The following is an 18480-nucleotide window of genomic DNA, read 5'->3' on the forward strand; positions in this document are numbered from 1 at the left end:
AAACAAAACACTTTCATACAAAAGGGGCCATTAAAAAGTACTTATTTAATGAAATGAACTTTTATACTGAAATTTCATTCTAGATTTGTAGTATGTTTCTATTAGTCTGTATTGGAAGGAACTTGTCCAACATGATGTGAAGCAGAAAGGAAACATTTCACTGCTCATTCTAATTTGTTATAGATTTGCTTGAATCCATCAAGGCTTTGTACTGTAAGATAAACTATAAATTGCGCTTATGCATGACATGAGGAACATCAGCTGTGGCCTGCTGAGTTTGGGAATTGCAGACCTCTGGGACAACAGCTTACAGTGCACAAATAAACATTATGTTACCACAGAATTTTAAGCCAAAACAAGTCTTCTCTGGACTGTTTTCCTAATACTGAGCACATCAATATGGAAGATGGGGCCTTTACAATCTTTGTCAGGAGTATGAAAATTGCTCAGCCCGGTTTCCCATTTTTTCCCTGCCTTGTGCCATGACCTGTTCTTGTTCTGGATCCATAGGCTCTTCCAGTGCTTCTGTCTTTCTCTGCTGCCCAAACAAACAGCTTGGGTGGCTCAGACCTGGCCCAGTGTGAGCACAGTGAAGCACTTGGAGTGGCAGGGGAGCAACGCAGTGTGGGGGGATAGGGAGGAAAGATGTCAGCCATCTTCTTATCTCTGCTTTTTGTGAAATTGTTATCCTTGTAAGTCCTGACCAGGGTACAACAAGAAGATAGAAGGAAGCAGAGCCTACTTCTGTTGCCTATTCATCAGTTTCAGCTCTTCAACAGTCTCAGTGATCTGCAGTTGGTTGTTGTTTCAGTTATACCTGATAGTTTCAGAGAAGAGGAAACCAACAGCGTGCCACAGTAGAGATTTCTGCTCTTGATTGCACTGGAGGGGTGATTGTGATCATCTTGCAGTGTCCTAGGAATGATTTTCAGAGTCCCTAGGTCATACTTCCAAGATCTCCTAAGAAAGCTGACCCCCATGCTTCCACATCTCCTTGGAGGCTAGTTGCTGCACAGATTGAAGGTGTTGTGGATGGAAAGGGTTATACTGGGGGGTCCCTGAAAGCTCCTTGTGAAAAGTGCCAAGGAACAGACCCCTTGAATTTCTATATGAGTTGTGTAGAGTGTGAAGAGGTTGGAGCAGCCAGAGAGAATTTGTCTCAGTTACTTTAGTGACCAGACAAGCTTTCACCTTTTCAACTACTTCCTCTTCTGGAACAAAATATTTTGGAATGTAAATAACATAGAGGCATGAATTCATAGGATGAATTTTTTAAAATATTCATCCACCACCACCATCTCTCTTTTGGCATCACTTTTGTGATGTTCTGGTCCAAATAACTCTGATTTTCCAGCTAAATCAATAGGTCTCATGAAATATCATAGCACTCCCTTCCCCCAAAATAGTTGCACGCTACTTGTGTAATGGATCTTGGAGTCTGTGTCAGCAGGTGACGAGAGGGCTAGTGCTGGTACAGATGAGCTTAGACCCTAATAAAACAAGCAGCGCAAAAAAAATCACCGGAGAAGTTTGGGAAATGCTGACCTGAATGTCAGAATAACATCTCTGGGAAAGGGTTGCTTTTTCCAAGCAGGAAGTGGTTTGGAAGAAAGTGGTGTTGCCATGTGAACGGGACATGCACGATTATCTCCGTGAGCTGCTGTTTAATAGCTTGTGGTTTTCATACTTTTTATTTGAATGACTGTGTTGCAAAAGATTCTTCTTGCACCTCAGTAGGTACTGAAAAATGGGGAACAAACTTGTTCTGCATCACTAAGTTTTGTTAATTTGAGGGGAATTGCATTTCAGAAAGTAGACTATTAAATTTGTAAGACCAAAATATTTTGTAACTGTCTTGTTTTATTGTTACTGGATAGACTGCTGTCCATGCACATGAAGGCAAATCAGAGGCTGTAGGAGATTTGAAAGACTATCTACAAAGTCGACTGTTTCCCTTCTAGGTCTTTCATCCTTCTTCCTCTGTCTGCTTCTATGCCTTTTTTAGTTTTCATTTGATTTTCCTATCTTCTTTTCTCCCTTTCTTGTGCTCACATCATGTGGTCTTTTCAGACAAGCAGCACAGAAAAACTGTTTTTTAGATTAACAGTCTCCACTTTTTTATTGAGTGGCCTGTAACAGCTAATGTGATTTGCACTTCCTGTATACAGCTCTCTATTATTAGACCCTTCATACTAGGACTGATGTGCAGGTAATTATTAGTCACCAGTGGAGCTGCTAATTATGTAGATTAATTGATCATTTCAGTTGGGTTTGTTGTCTCCAAACATGTTTGTGATTAAAGCAAGGAAAATCACTGCCTGGCTTACTGTTAGCGAATGAGTGTGTAGAATGATGTGCCACCTTGTATGACTCAGATGCCTGTTACTAATGCTCAGCTCTCACACCAGAGCTGAAGTGGGAGTGCAGCAGCTATTCCTCCTGTCATCAGGAATAATGCTGAACACTTCATCTCAGGCAGTTCCCTGACTGCTGCTGCGTGCTACACTTCCTGGCCAGATTATTGGCAGGGCGGACTGGCTGGTCCTTACAAAATAACCCTTCTGTCACTAGCACATGTGTCCTGTTCCTTTGATGCAGGAATCTATTCTTCAAACTTCTTAGTCCCCACAGACTCCTCCGAGTTCTCCGTATCTAGCTGGAATCTAGCTGAGATCTTTCTATTTAGCAGTACTAGAGGAGCCATGTGGTTATGGTCCCTGAAATTTGTTCAAAAGCGGGTTGAAAATCCAGGGCTATAAACAAATGTAGGTCTCTGTGCCTCATTAATTAATGTCTTTTTTACTGGTATCTGCCCTGTAAAGTGTGAATGGCTGATGAATGACAGAGAGCAATGCCTTAGCTGAAACAGAGACGTGCCCCTTTTAGAGCTGAAAGTCAGAGGAACATGTTCACTGTGTGCCAAGCAAAACACCAGAGATGAAGGCATTCCATAAGCTGTAAGTTTGGTTCAGTGGCATTGCTTCTTAACAGGTTGTAAGCTGCTGCTGATCCCAGCAGGCAAAAGGGAAAAAGCAAAAGAGGACTGTGCACCAGTTGACATGGACCTTGCTCAGGAATAGTTCAGCTTTTAAAGGCTTTTTGTTATCAAGCTGTAACAAAGCTGCTTTGTGCCCTAAACGAAGACATGACCAACTTGCCCTCACTCTCTCAGGTGGGTAAGAGAAGTTCTTTCATCCTTGTTCACTGCATTCCCCAGGGCTCACTCCTTTGTACGGGAGGCAAGTTAGAAATCACTGAGAGGACCAGAGAGAAAAGCTCTCTTCCCTTCTTTGCAGACGTTACATAGTTTATTGCAGCAGATGCTGTCCTCCCTGGTTGCCCTTCAGTCTCTCCTGGAGGTATTTCCGTCTCTGCTGATGCCTGTGGATAGGAAAATCCCCTGCTCTCAGTTCAGAAGTGCCTTTTAGCCAGTAGTTGCTAAACCAGTGGAGTCTTGAGATGGAAATCTCATGAAGTGTTCTTTTCTAAACCCTTTCCACTGAATCAAATAGGTTTGTGGGTGTGTTCAGTGCAAATGCAAGTAGGTCCTCCCAACTTCCAGCAGCCGGAGTTATGCTTTTCAGGCTGATATTCAGATCACTGTCCATTTGTATCTGGCAGCTGTTTATTGATTTGGCTGTTAAAGCCAGAGTTGTGCAGAGCTGAGAGAAGGGGAAATCCGACCTAAGTGAAAAGTTCTAGCTTTGCTTCATCTTTTTTTAACCCACTGAAATAAAGTGAACAGGACAGTGTATCACAGACACTGTCTGGTGATTTCCATTTCCCTTCCCCGCATACTGGTCTGTTGAACTTGTCCCCAGCCCCAGCTCATGGCTCTAGCAGTGTGACTGTCCCTTCCTTGTTCCTGCAGTCCCTTGCTGACACACACCTCTGCCCCGGGGTGGAACAGCTGCATCCTGGAGCCACGGGAATCCTTCAGAGGAGCCAGTGGACCCTGCTGTTGGCTACTGCTAGTAACAGATAATTAAAGCTAAAAGCTTCAACAAAGAGAAGATATTTATTGTCAAGCAAAGCCCAACAGCTTGTAGGAAATGTCTTGGGTAGTGCCTGTGTGCAGCCTGGGGTATCTGTGGTGGGGAGTTCCTAAATGTTTACATTCTTTCAGTCTTAAAGGTAATCAGCCAAACTGTGTTGATGGGAACCTAGAGGAAACAAAAGAGTGAAATCAAACTATTATCAAACAATTTGAACATAAATCTTCTTTTATCTCTGCAGGCATTTCTTCACCGGATCCGACAGAATGCAGTGGACAAAGCTGAGAAGTACATAACAGAGGAGAATGTTAAGGTATTTCTTCTGTCTTCCTTGTTTTCTTGGTAGGTGAAGTGATTTGCAATGAAAGGCTAGATTCAGGGATATGAATATCAGATATCCTCTTGTCATATTGATGTTTATTATTAAGCTGATTCCCTAAGGAAAGGAGCTCATGTTGACAGTTTATCTGTCAATCTGTTTGCCCATTCTTATAGCTGTCATCTTCCAGTAATTTTTCATCTCACCAGCTAATTTTAGTAAAATTTGACAACAGTGTAGTGTTGTCAGAAATACTAACTTTTGGCAAGATTTGTGAAATGCTGAGTAGAGTACTGAGGGGCCATTTCAATGTTTTTGAGAGGAATGGCAGGGAATCCATGGCCCTTGTCTGTTTTGTTTGACAGTATTCAGGTAGCCAATTTGCATCTGCTGTTTTCTACTAACAGAAATTTGATAGGGCTTATGAGAAGGAGGCAAGAATTTTCCTTTGTGTTTTTGTGGAAAGGAATTTGGGTTTTTGTGGGAGGTCTACATATTGTGAGACCCTTGCACAAGGAGGTTCCTGAATGAATTTTGCCCTGGCAATAGTTAAGGGACATAGAGAACTGTGAGGTACAGGCTTCTCTAGTGCCTGTGGTCACAGGGGTGCATGTTGTTCATTAATGTCATAAATACACAAAACACTTTCCTGTAGTTATTTGGCTAAAAAACTCACCTTGTACACATATGCACATGAAACCAAATCCCTCTTCATACACAAAGGCAAGTGAAAGCCAGTGGTGAGTGGGACAGGGCGCGGTTTGTTTGCCACTGGATGGTGCTTTGCTGCACTTGTGTTTGGTCCTGCAGCTCCTGAGTCAGCCTGTGGGAGCAGGGCAGCCGCAGGAGGTGTGTCACGCCTGCAGTGCTGCTGCAGCTGCTGCGTTTCCCCTGGCTGGCTCCTCTGTTTCCTGCGCCAGGCTTCCTGCATGAACCGGGTCACCAGGGTTCCAGCCCCAGCCTGGCTGTCAGTTCTTCAGGCCAGCAAGGTGTGGTATTGACTGGCTGCCATCAGAACGGGCTGGAGCAAGACTGCTGGCAGCTTTGTGGAGCTCAGCCTCTTGCTGTCTTCAAATCTGGAAATCCCCACTCTCCAAAAAGTCACTGTCCAGCACCTGGAGTAAGTTAGGGGTGACTGAAGAAAAAGTAGAAAAGTGATTAGTGACAGTAGACTTTGTGTACATAGAAGCGTGGAAAAACCAAGGTCTGCATGAAAATAAACTTACACAACTATTTGTTGATCTTGATAACAATTATTATTCTATCATTATTCATGTCATCAAAATGAGTATCAATTTTGACTTCCACATAATCAGATGCAGTGCCTACAAATCCTGTACAGTAGAATTTGTACTTGAAGTCGCTTCATACTCCTCTGGGGAAGTACCACTTTATTTTTGTGTCATTCTCGAAATGTCTGGGGGGATCTTTTTGAGGCCACTGTGAAAGCTCATTTATTGCTGTTATTACAATAACCCAGCTTTCAGTAAGAGAACTTCCCTTCAGTAATAAAAAGGCTTATGCCTATTTCAGGTGAAACAGAATTACAAGGCACAGTTTTCATGTGTCCATAGTTTCCAGAGTTAATATTGTCTCCTCTTTCCACCCCCCATCTCCTGCTATACCAAATAATTTGTCTTTCCTGCAGTTGAAAGATACTTGTTTTTTATTTCCCGCTCCTTTCTCCCACCTAGGTGGTAGGGCCAGGAAAAGCAAGGTGGTGTTGGGACTTCTGATAATCTGCCTGCTGATATTATGTGTCTTGAGTCACCAGAGAGCTGTGAGATGGCTGACAGTAGAAGAGACTATAAAAATGGTTTGGCAGCATCTTTACTCTCTTTCTTCATGTGCAGAAATGCCTAGATGAAAATGCAGGGCATTCAGGCAGTCACTCACCTCTGAGCAAAAGGAGAAGGTGATTTTTAAGATAAGCTGGGTTATTGCCTCCAGTATTATTTTGCAGTTCTCTCCTACAGCTGGTGCTAAGCACCAGAGATTTCAGTAATAGATTTCAGTAATCTTTAGCCACTGTAGCCCTCTCCAGAAAGGCCAGACTGAGTCCTGTGCTGGGCCCAGATTTTACAAGCGTGCCAGTGACTAACAGCTGCAGCAAGATCATAAAAATTGGTTTGAATTTATTCAGTGCCTCATGTGAGAATAACTCTCCTGATGTGTTACTATTATGCTATGCTCACAGCAGGCACTGCTGTCACTTCACTGATAGAGCAGTTTTGAGGGCAGTACAGCTTGAGGGTGTGCACAAGGCTGGTAACTGGATTTGGTAGAGGGGCATGTGCAGTCAAGGTCTGTCTGCTGCCTTGATTTTCAAGTGACTCTTACCTGCAAATTGTGCTGCAAGCAGAGCTTTACTGATCACCTCAGAATTCATTAGCTTGCACAGATTGCAAGCTGAAGACTGCTCCTGAAGGATGAAATCATCCCTGACAGATGTTTTCCTCTTACTTGTTAATCCACTTCTGGCACAGCAATGCAGGCAAGGGCTACTGCATCAGCACATCACTTTCAACCCCGTGACAGAGCGCTTGCAGGCTCCACTGGAATTAGAACAGGAAGTTTTTAGGGAACAGTGAAAGGATCCTAGATCCCTGGCCTTTTTTGGGTTCAGAGCCAGCCAGTGCAAATTCAGTGTGTCGGAATCTTTCATCTTCTTGAGAGCTAGAAAGGAGCTCTGAGGCACAAGTGGGCAATAATGATGGTGCAAAGCACTTGATCTCAGAATTCCTGAAGGGAGAGAGAAGCAAAGACAAGGAAGATACAACAGGCTCTGCTCTGGACAGGCAGTCAGCTTGAAGGAGGAATTTGAGATAAATACTCTGCCCATCTTTGTGAGTAATGGAAATATGGAGTTGAACCTGGCTACGTGCAAAGAGGAGGATCTTGAATTCCTGATCTTGTCTACCCATTCTGGTTTTAAACCAGGAATTGAGGTTTCAGTCCTAACTTTAATGATTAGACTTAATTTACAGATTATTGTTTATCTGAATTGCTTCACATCACCAGCCACCAGGCTGACTCAGTGCTATGTCTGGTGAAGCACTGCATAAAGCTGAAGAGTTTAGTGTTACAGTAAGGCATTTTAGGAAGTATTTGGAGATGTTAGGCATGATCACTTCCCACAGCAAATGCCAGGAAGATGAAGGCTGGTTCTGTCACGCTGCATACTTTAGGGCCACCCGCTCACTGAGCCAGATCTGAGAGGCTTCTTCCAATGTGAAAGCTTGCTTGACTGCACTGCTGGTCTTCTCTTTGCAAGTGACATGGTTAAAGCAATGGGATAGAAACATTGTCTGCAACATGTGTACCACTGTAGACTTCAGGATTTACTCTGCCCATTTAGCCTTCCCTCCAGTGGCTGCCAGTACCGATGGCTGTCACCTCACGTCAGGACTTCTGCCCCCTCTAGGTAGTATTCCATCTCCTACACCTGGATTCACACTTTCTTCTCATATTTTGTACAAAAATGACCAAGATTAATAATGTGTTTATAGCATCTTTCACCCTGGCAGTTTATTCCCCTTGGCATATGTATATTCTAATCACAGGGATCATTTAACTGCCACCATTACCTTTAAATAAAAGATTGAACAAGGGGCCTCTTCCCCTCTACATGTGCCTTTTGGAGTCACTGAGGTCAGTGAAAGGGAACTCTAAATGCTGCTCTTGAGGTTTGTGAGAAATGCACACTATTCTGTACTCTGGGCAGTGTAAGGCTGGATCCATATGGCAGATCTTGTCTCCTATTTACAGGTATACCCTTGTGTGTGATACCTTCAAGTCCCTTTCTGGAAGAAAGGGATTTCTAATGCATGGGAGGGAAAGGCAAACTACTCCCTGCTTCTGTCTCCTGCAAAATGAATTTGGCCTTGTGGTTCCATTTACCTGGATGTTCTCATAGGAAATATTCTCAAGACTTAAAAGAGGTTGTTTGCATTTATCATGCTCAGGGGTCTGCAAAGATAACCTTAATTTACAGCAGGTATTTCAGTTGCAATAAAGATTTTTATAGGGGGCTAGGAAAGGGGCAAATACAGTGTAATTCATTCTTTACAAGTCCCTGTCTGAGCTCTGGATCTTTTCATGGTAAGTCTAGAGCTCCACAGTATTTTGGCATTAGTACTTAGCACAAAACACTGACATATATTAAAAACGAGCAATGTTTTTTCTCCTTATATTTCAGATCTTATTTTCTAACATTGAAGACATTCTTGGTGTTCACAAGGAGTTCCTGGCTGCTCTGGAATTTTGTTTGCAACCAGAACCCCAGTCTCAGCATGAACTGGGAAATGTTTTCTTAAAATTTGTAAGTACAATGACTTAATGCTATCTGAAAATACAGTTTCCTGTCATAAGCTCTCCAGCCCCTTAGCAAGCCCTAATCTCTAAGGCTTGTAGCAATGCTATGACAATGTGTGTCTTGTGTGAAAGGTGAAGGTAGGGTGGGAAAAAACTTGTGAATGAGGCTAGAACAATGGACACCACATCAAACTGAGCTAAACAACGATATATTTTTAGAAACTCTTCCCTTTCCTGTTGAACTTTTTCATTTTTTTCTCACCCATTTGATCACATTTTATTGCTGAGAATTTGTCTGCTTTTGTTTTAAAAGTTTCAAAAATGCAGCACAATTTCAAGTGCCTCAGAAACAGTATTCCTGCAGGTGCTTGCCTGGTATTGCAGGCAGGGGTGTGTGATGTTCATGCTCCCTGCCCAAACAGCCCTTGCAGCAGCCTGGGTCACAGGTTGCAGCAGCCTGGGTGTCTGTGTAGCCCTTGCAGCAGCCTGGGTGTCCGTGCAGCCCTTGCAGCAGCCTGGGTGTCAGTGCAGCCCTTGCAGCAGCCTGGGTGTCCGTGCAGCCCTTGCAGCAGCCTGGGTGTCTGTGCAGCCCTTGCAGCAGCCTGGGTGTCTGTGCAGCCCTTGCAGCAGCCTGGGGTCACAGGTTGCAGCAGCCTGGGTGTCTGTGCAGCCCTTGCAGCAGCCTGGGGTCACAGGTTGCAGCAGCCTGGGTGTCAATGCAGCCCTTGCAGCAGCCTGGGTGTCTGTGCAGCCCTTGCAGCAGCCTGGGGTCACAGGTTGCAGCAGCCTGGGTGTCTGTGCAGCCCTTGCAGCAGCCTGGGGTCACAGGTTGCAGCAGCCTGGGTGTCAATGCAGCCCTTGCAGCAGCCTGGGTGTCTGTGCAGCCCTTGCAGCAGCCTGGGGTCACAGGTTGCAGCAGCCTGGGTGTCTGTGCAGCCCTTGCAGCAGCCTGGGGTCACAGGTTGCAGCAGCCTGGGTGTCTGTGCAGCCCTTGCAGCAGCCTGGGTGTCTGTGCAGCCCTTGCAGCAGCCTGGGTGTCTGTGCAGCCCTTGCAGCAGCCTGGGGTCACAGGTTGCAGCAGCCTGGGTGTCTGTGCAGCCCTTGCAGCTGCAACCCATGCAGTGCTTGGGTCCTCTTCATGAGATTTGTGTGTCCTTAATGTCCTTTAGAGTCTACATAGGCCAGACTTGTTCTGGTCTGTCTTGGCCTAGAAGAGCCTTACTTGGCAACGATCCACCAGCCTTCAGAAACAGAACACTGCTTTTATAGAATTATGGAATCATTAAGGTTGGAAAAGACCTTTAAGACCATCAAGTCTCAGCACCACCACCATGTTCACCATTAAACCATGTGCTCAAGTGCCACACTGACACCTTTTTTGAATACATCAAGGGATGGTAATTGTTATGGGCTCAATATTGTCCCAAGGACCTTTAGTTCAGAAGGATTCAAGTCTTGAGTAACACCTCAAGCAAGCAAGCAAGCAAGCAGATTTGGCAAGAATTCCAAAAAAGAAATTATTGCATATTGTCTTTTTGAAATATTATAAGAGATGATGAAGTGTGCTTGCTGTGATATTCAGGTGTGAAAAATTGTTTTGTGTCAGAAGACAGACATTGTCTGCCCTACTGTACTCCATTTGGTTGGGTGATCAGAAATTCATTGTCTGATGGTAGGTGCTAGAGTTTACTCTGGAGCTCGGTACAGTGTGACTGTAACAGGTGATGCAGAACATCCCTGAGTATTCATTCCAAATCCAGTGTACAGCCATAAACAAGAAGAGCATGTGAGACATGTCTCAGAGAGGGCACGTGGGCTGACAGTGGAGTGACCACACCTTGTGAGCACAGGCTCACTTTTGCAGGGCAGGAGAGGCTGTGACTGTGTGTGACTGAGCAGAAGGGCAGAGAATGGTCTGATCCTTTGTTTCTGATATTGCCATATTGCTAGAGGTTTGGGGATGTAATAGCTAGAATCTTGTTCTAGGGAAATGTGTGTTATGCTCATTTTTTGGAGCAATGTTGCATGAGTGATCAGTTTTACTGTCTAAGTCATCGGGGATATTGTTTCATTGAGAATTATGTCTTCTGTTCGGGTTTTTGATGTTGACAAGGTTGGTTTCAGCCTGCTTGAAACAAGAAAATGCCATGCTTTGTTAAAAATATGTTCAAATAAAATGTTGCGGTTTTCTACATGTCTTATTTGCTTTTTTCTAGTCAAAATGGTTTTCAAATTTGCATTAATTTGTGGGCAGTACTAATGGATCCAAAATAATATGTTTGGAGAATAAACTAATGGTTAAAGACTTATTTTAACCAAACTGAGAACAGTACAGTCTTGCTTCTGTCACTAAAACAGAAGGTCTAGCTGTGTATCCAGCAGATTTGCTGAGTAAGAAAGTGCCATTTTTATCTGGTCACATCTCTGACCATAATTGCACTTTAACCTAGAGCAACTGCAGGTTCAGAATTCCTGGGCTAACGTCTGTAATTATGTAACTGATAATTTCCTCACCAGGCTACCCATAGAGCCTAGGACTGAGTATCACCCAGAGAGGAAATGAAACACTTCAGACATGGAGTCATTTTAAGCATAGTTCTCATATTTGTGGGTCAATGGCCTGGGGTACAGCTGGGAAAGACTTGAGGAAAGCACTCTGGTGTGTGTATAATTATTGTACTGTCTTGAGCTTTAGCAAAAGGATTTTGTCATCATATAAATATAGCCTCCCAAACTCCAGGCACTCAAAGCTGCAGTCAGAAACCTGAGCAGTGATATTTTGTGTGCACTGATGTAACAGACGATTCTGTGTTAATGGCTGCTGGTTTTGGTGTCAAGCATGGTACTCGTGTGCATCCAGGGAGCTGAGAAGTGAGTGGAGATGTGGGAAAAACTTCTATGTCTGTTTTACTCTGTAACTCTCCTGTCTTTATGGTTGACAGCAATCCTGTTGCTTTTTTTCTGTTGTGCTGTGGACCCAGGCCTGCCTTTTCCTGCATCTGGTGGTCAGAAACTTTTGTTTCTTTGCAGCTTCCCAGTATTGCACCCCAATAGCAACATGAATGGCTGCTGCTGAAGGATAAAAGTCCTGAACATCTGCATTCCATCTCTTTGCACCATACCCTTTGTGGCTGTTGTTTTATTTGCTCTGTACCATTGTTCTTGTGTTTGGACATACATCTATTTATTCTCAGTTCTTTCTTTTGAAGCACAAGGAAAGGAAAAATTAATTAAACCAAACCCAAAAGCATTTTACAGATTCTGAACCTGTATATCTACCACTGAGCATCTGACCAGAATGTCAAATTCTCCTAAACTAATATAAATGCAATTTCTTTTCCTTATGACAATAGCAAAGGGAATACCCAGTGACTGCAGCTGCAGTCCCATGTTTTCCCAAACTCCTTCAGCTGGCAGTAGTTCTTTGCTTGGATCACTGTGGGCAGTCTTAAAAGTACCTAGATGCTGAAAGTACCTTCAGCTGACACAGGAAGCTCTAAGAGTGCTAGGACTCCAATCAAAACTCAAAAAAATTAACTTCCGAATTCTGGGGAGATGAAAAGGTTCAGATAGAACGTTTTCAGACCAGAATCCTGCTGTGAATGCAACAGCAAACTCTGGAAGGCATTGGCTACATGGCTTGGTGCTCTGAGAAGGCCTCACATATTACCCTGCAGAGTACCACACTAATGCTTTGGAAGTATTTTTGATATGCAAACTAGCTTGTCTGGGTACCTCCACATGCTCCTGCATTATGGCATAGAAGCCAACCTGAACCAGGAAATAAAGTGCTATCCCAAGAAGAATGTTTTTTGGCTTCTGAATCATTCATTTTGCCTAAAGCCTAATACAATCTCATGACCCTCCTTTTACTCTGGTGAATGCAATAGTGGAAGCTCTGAATATAGCTGCTGAAAGTTCAGCCCTTCCTCCCAGCTTTGAGAGGATCAACTCAGCTCTTGCTGTATCTGCTCAGCATGGAAATAGTTGTTCCTGCTTCTTTTGTGAATCACTCCAGTGTTTCCAGATATCTAGTGTTTGCAATGGGTTCAGCATCTCTGATCATTTTAGGTAGAAGGAGTTGCACTGTCTTTGAATCTGAAGCTCAGTAGAGCAGAACTTGCTGACCCTGACCTGCCAGCTGACCTTCATTTCTTAACAGGGGATTTCATTCCAGCCTGTGCTGGTGGGTGTGACATGTCCCAGTGTTAGCAGCTCAATCTAGTTGTGAAGCTACCCTTCCCTTTCTTTATTATCTGTAATATGTTGGGTATTTGGTGTGTATTTGGTGGAATTCTTCCAGTTACAGAAACTATTATATATATCTGTTAAGTTTTGTCTGCTGCTTGTTTCAGCCAACCTACTGGGGGCTGGCTTCTCATCCCCTGAAAGGCAGGGGATTTCCAGCTGACTGCTTTATAGTTCCCCTCTAGATCTCAGAGCTTCTTTCAGGCCTTGGCTCTTCCACTTGGCTTTCTTCCTCCTGCTGGAGTGGTGAGCCCCCTTGCTCCTGGCTTTGTTTTGCTTCTGGCTACTTCCATGGAATATCCTGACATACATGCAAGTATTCCCAAGATAGCAGAATTCCTCCTTTCAGGAAAGAATACCAATGATCTCAGTGAAGCATTAAGAGGAAAAGTGCTGAAAGTCTCAGTGCTCAGAAGAGTCTCTGTTAACTTACAACAGTAAGTCAGGAATTAGTGAGAACCTATATACATTACTCACATTAAGAGTGTCACACACTTCCTGAAAACTCCAGTGCTAATGCCACTTGGAGTCCACCTCTGTTTATAAAGAATTTGGTAGCAGACTGCGGCAAAATAATCTCTCCAATGGTGTCTGAGTCAATAAGTCACTTTGTTTTTCCTTGCAGAAAGACAAATTCTTTGTCTATGAGGAGTACTGTAGCAACCATGAGAAGGCACTCAGACTGCTGATGGAATTGAACAAGATCCCCACAGTGAGAACATTCCTTCTGGTAAGCACCTTCTCTAGCACTCTTGACTCAATGATCTGACTTTGCCCTGTGCTCATAATAACTCTTTGGTATCCCAGGAATGCTGGGCATTTTGCAGGTATTACCCACTGCCAGGTATGGAGCACTCAGGGTGGAGGAGCACTGAAATCACTGATGACTTGAGGCACAGAACTGAGCAGTACCAGCAGGAGTGATAGCAGTGGAAACAAGGAGGATTTTCTTTTTAAAAAATCAGAAAAAACAAGCACAGATGAAAGGGATAATGCAATAAGTCAGCAGTGAGACTGAGGCTAGTTCCCATTGGATTTGATCCCCTGCTCAGTTCTCTGACCAATTCACCATTTGCAGGCTAATGAAAAAAATGTGACCTGCTTCTGTCACCCTTTTCTCCATGAATCCAGTTGTGGGCAAGAAATGTAGTCCGGATGAGTTGTTTTGAGTGCATCATTGCTGCTTAAATCAAAAGTAACCTAACTCCCATCCAAAGAGGGACTGTGGCCATAGAGCCTTCAAACACGCCTTAGAGGCTGGACTGGAAGGAGGAACAGTCAGTGGGCACTGCCTTCTACTGCTGCATTCCTTACTTTCCTTTCTTGGTTGTTTCTCCTCTTTACTTTCACCTGAATTCTGCTTGATTTTTGAATGTCTTGTTTCTTGACCACGGAGGAGTGGCATTTGTAACGGGGGTGGCACATAGGTGAGGGAATAATTTGTCACATCAGCTTTTTTCCTAGTAAATTCTGTGAAGTGAAATAAAGACTGTTTTTCTTGCAAAGGACCTGCTTTTCTTTCTGCTCTTTTTTTTTTTTTTTCTTGCTGTGAAAGTTCTGTTCTTTCCCAGTGTAGTACAGCAAAAGAAAACTTCCATATAAACATCAGTCACAAGCAGGACCAGAGCATTCCTTTAGCCACAAGATACAGGCCTCGAGGGAGCCTACCCTCGTGCTGTTGTGTAGGCAGAGTCTCTTTGTCATGTCTGAGTTTTAATGAACTTTATTAAACCATTACTTTTAATTACTAAATGACCCTTACCTTGTTCATGAGGTTTTTTTGGGTGCTTCTGCTGAGGGAAACCAATGAGAAAGGTGAGGGAAGGTGCATGTTAACCCTGTCCTTCCCAACCTTCAGAATGTTGTCCACTTCCACTGAATTGACAAAGTTTTCTGTTTGTGTTAGAGACAGCAGCTGGCAAACTGATTACGAGGGACAACAAAGATGTCACACTGTCTGCTGTGGCTTGCTGCAGCACCTGAATCCAAGAGACTTAAAATTGCAGTAAATATGGGAAGAAGGGCTGCACTGATGTGTCTGCTTAGCTGTGGTGCTGTAGTTTCTTCCAGGCCTCCCTTCCCTTCCCTTCCCTGCCTCCCAAACCAGTGCTACAATGCTATTATGCAGAGAAGGCAGCAATAAAGTACAAAGCTTTACTTGTGAGGATAGATTTGGCCCAATTGCCCCCTCACAGCTGCTGAAACACAGAATGTGAGAATGTGTCTGAAAAGTCAGTAAGTGTTAAAGGGCAGTTTTGAGCCCAGAGCTAGAGAGAGGGCTGAAAGAAGAGATGGCAAGGATTGAATCACTTGAGACTTGGAAATTGGACAGGGAGCATTGTGAGCTGGGTAGCCAATGCCACAGATCTAGAATAGCCTGGGGACAGGTTATTTTACAGACAATTGTCTCTTAAAAATACCAGTTAGGACTAAGGAGATTTAATGTATGATGCCTGTGAACATTCCTTGAAGAGAAGAATTGAAGAGCTACAGCCAGAAAGCTCACTGAATTTCTGAGTCTGAGCCACAGCACACATTTCACAGGGGAAAACACTACTGGTGATGCCTCAAAGCAGGCACTTCTTGGCTGAACTGCATTTAAAGTTCAACTTCTGTGTGGACAGGACAGGTTTGCAACTGGAGTGACTTTTGCAGCAAAGTCCATATTCATGGTTGAGCATAGGAATGTGGACATAGTTTATCTGAAATGGACTTGAAGGCCACCTGAAGTTCTTACCTGTCTCTGGCAGCAACCAATAGTAGAATCATCAGGGAATGTGTAAAAAGCTTACAGTAGGGCAGTATTGATTTTTCAAAAAAAGATTACAGATTATTGTTACAAATTAAGGACAGTTCAAGGACTAGAAGGGTTGTTATTTTCCCACTGTTCTTAAACTCCCTTTCTATATCATTCCTGAGAAATGAATTTCCATAATCTGTGGAGAAGTTCCATGTGTGCTGGTTAGCCAGCCAGTGTGCCCAGGGTGTTTGTCCAGCTGTGCTCAGGCATAATGTTTTGCCACAGGACTGGTGGATGTTATGCAGATGACTAATTTGTTCCAATTCCAGTTCAGTTCAAACATAACAATTGGACTAAAGTTAATTACATGATTACTAGCTAGTAGGCTTTATTTTAGCCTTCAAGAGTTTTCTGGACCAACAGCATACAACTTTACATAGCGAACAAGTACAACAGGTCGTATCTATTGTGAAGGTAAATTGGATTATTTTAAGTAATGGTCCATCTTGGTTTGCTGTTTGCCATCATATTGTTGGAATAGTTTTTGAGTCACCAGCTGTATAGTATTTCTCTGAGAAGTATTTCTCTGTACCATTCTGCACAGCCATTGTTATCCACTGCAAATTTTCTTTTGCTGATGCCTGCAGAACTTTGCAGACTTGATGGCTGTATGTCAGACTTGATGACTGTATGGTGAATGAATTGCCATTTCCTGTACCTTAGGTATAGTAAAGTGCTTTCTCACCATAAGGCATGTTTTAGAAATACAAAATTGTGTCAAAAATCACCTGAAAGCTTTGTGTCTGAGGTAACATTTGTTTCTTTTTTTGATTATAGGGTTGCATGCTCTTGGGAGGCAGAAAGACAACAGACATTCCACTAGAGGGTTATCTGCTGACTCCAATTCAGAGAATTTGCAAATACCCTCTTCTGCTCAAGGTAAACCAGAGAAAGTATTTCTCCAGATGATTGTTTTATTCTTGGAGTGATTCTGCTTTTTTTTTTAGCCCTGACTTTTGTTGCCACTATGGCTTTCCTGATTTACGCTTCTGAAAGTTGGATTTTCTCTGAAGAAAATGGCTTTTTATGGGTACAGCCAAAAAGCTGCCTGATGCTGGCAGGCTGCTAAATCCTGTTATGGTCTGGGTAGAGCAGACAGGGTGACTTACTGACTAACCAAAGCCTTTTGACTTCAGTGTTCTTCAGATGTTTATTAAGGCTTGTGCAGGCTGTGCAGCCACTTCCTGTAAAGCTGAGTTCAGCTAGAATTGTGCCTGTGTTCTGAGGGACTGGATGGCTCTGGGGACTCTTAAAGGGGTATATTTCTCATGACAAGGTCTCTAGTTTAGTGGTGAGCAGGTCAGTAATGACTGAAATTCTGTATCTTCGGACAGCTGTTTGGCAGCTTGTTTGAAAACTCTTTGGTTGTCTCAGATGAGTTCCCAATGTGGGGGTGTCAATCCAGAAATGACTATGGTATGTGGCACTAGTTGATCCCCTTGCTAATATTCTTGCCAGAGAAGATAAAGCATAAAGGACCTGAAAAGGGCTAACTTGCCTCTCATCCTTCCTGGTCAGGGCTGGGTCACCTGCCTGTGGGGACAAGAAGAGGGAAAAGGAGAAAGCAGTTTCTAGGAGAGCTTGCATCCCCCAGTGGCCTGGTAGATACTCTGTGGCTAACAGCCATCAATCTTCCATGATGTCAATCTCTTCCTCAGCTAGAGCCACACTGTGTTTACTAAAAGAAAAATAATTTAAAAAAATAGAAATACTTTCCCTCCTATTTTGAAAGAAATGTCCCTTTATGATTTCTGGCAGAAAGTAAGAATTCTGTGATGAAAGTATGTCAAAACTCCTGGAGACCAAGCATCCTTTCTTGGAAAGCCAAAGCCAATACCACCAAGATGAAGACTGAAACAGAGTTTCTTGCTTTCTAGCCACAGTGGGGTAAAGATGAATTTGCCCTCCCTGTGCCCACGCTTGGTCCTGGGGCTGCTGAGCCAGACCCATGTTTACCTGTTGAACCAACAGCCTTGCAGGCAGGGGCTGTGACGGGGCATCTTGTGGGGCTGCATTCCATTTTGCTATGGATTTCTTCTTGTGTACAGGATGATAAAGATCACACACTAGTTGAAACTTCCTGGATAGGAAATAAAAGTTCTAAGAAAAAGCAAAGAAGAATTAAGTTTTCAGTAGGCAACAAATCTGCCTCAGTCAGTGAAATAATACCATAACACTAGGAGTTGTTCAGCTCAAAAAATATCAGTGAGCATTATAAAGTGTGATTGATTCTGATTCTCAAAGGTAGTGAATTCATAGCAAATAAGTTGTGTCCCATTCAAGACTTATTTGATAGTTGCTAGCATTAAATTACCAGAGTAGAACAAATGTCTCAGACATGAGAACACTTAAGGGAAAACACAGCCAGATTCTATTTATGCTGACCAGGAAAATGGAGCTCTCCAAACAAGGAAAAAAAGAGATAGATTTAAAAATAGCACAACCTTCAAATTAAGTGTTTGCTCTCCCTTTGCTACTGAACTTCAGTTATGGCTCCTGAAATAGCTCTTTTGTATTCATGGGGATTGGATGTTGCTTTATCTAATTCCCAGGGCAAACAGATACTATTGTATTCCAGTTGATGAGAAAAGTCTTAGACCAAAGCTAGCGTACTTTCCTCTTTTACTTTGTTTTCAGCAAGAGTTTGTGAACATCCAGATTATCTGGTAACTTTGATATGACCTTGTCTAGTGTAAGTATTTAATGTAGCCAAGTAGGTGGGTTTGATAAAGCTAGTATGCACAAGGTAATTCAGACTCGACTGTGTTGGAAAGTAAACTGAAGTAGTAAGGTAAGGCACATAT

At 43.3% G+C, this 18480-nt stretch overlaps 1 protein-coding gene and 1 long non-coding RNA gene across 5 annotated transcripts in view; one reads left to right on the top strand and one right to left on the bottom strand.

Moving 5' to 3' along the window:
- The window catches only part of PREX1 (phosphatidylinositol-3,4,5-trisphosphate dependent Rac exchange factor 1), a 121283-nt gene that overhangs the window by 46241 nt on the left and 56562 nt on the right, over nucleotides 1–18480 (top strand). For 3 of the 4 annotated variants that reach the window (XM_077187442.1, XM_054644446.2, XM_054644447.2), the window contains exons 2-5: nucleotides 4237–4308; nucleotides 8513–8635; nucleotides 13502–13606; nucleotides 16454–16555. In XM_077187442.1, the coding sequence (XP_077043557.1) occupies nucleotides 4237–4308; nucleotides 8513–8635; nucleotides 13502–13606; nucleotides 16454–16555 (402 nt within the window). Of the gene's footprint in view, nucleotides 1–3039; nucleotides 3173–4236; nucleotides 4309–8512; nucleotides 8636–13501; nucleotides 13607–16453; nucleotides 16556–18480 lie in introns of those variants that run through there. The other variant, XM_077187443.1, reaches the window with a different exon arrangement.
- On the bottom strand, nucleotides 26–8514 carry LOC143695416 (uncharacterized). Its single transcript, XR_013184576.1, has 3 exons — nucleotides 6655–8514; nucleotides 4991–5449; nucleotides 26–4163 (listed from the first exon to the last, which is right to left on the bottom strand). It is a non-coding gene; the product is annotated as an uncharacterized LOC143695416 (long non-coding RNA).

The sequence above is a fragment of the Agelaius phoeniceus genome, chromosome 17 (genome assembly GCF_051311805.1).
Source record: "Agelaius phoeniceus isolate bAgePho1 chromosome 17, bAgePho1.hap1, whole genome shotgun sequence".
In the NCBI taxonomy this organism is placed as follows: domain Eukaryota; kingdom Metazoa; phylum Chordata; class Aves; order Passeriformes; family Icteridae; genus Agelaius; species Agelaius phoeniceus.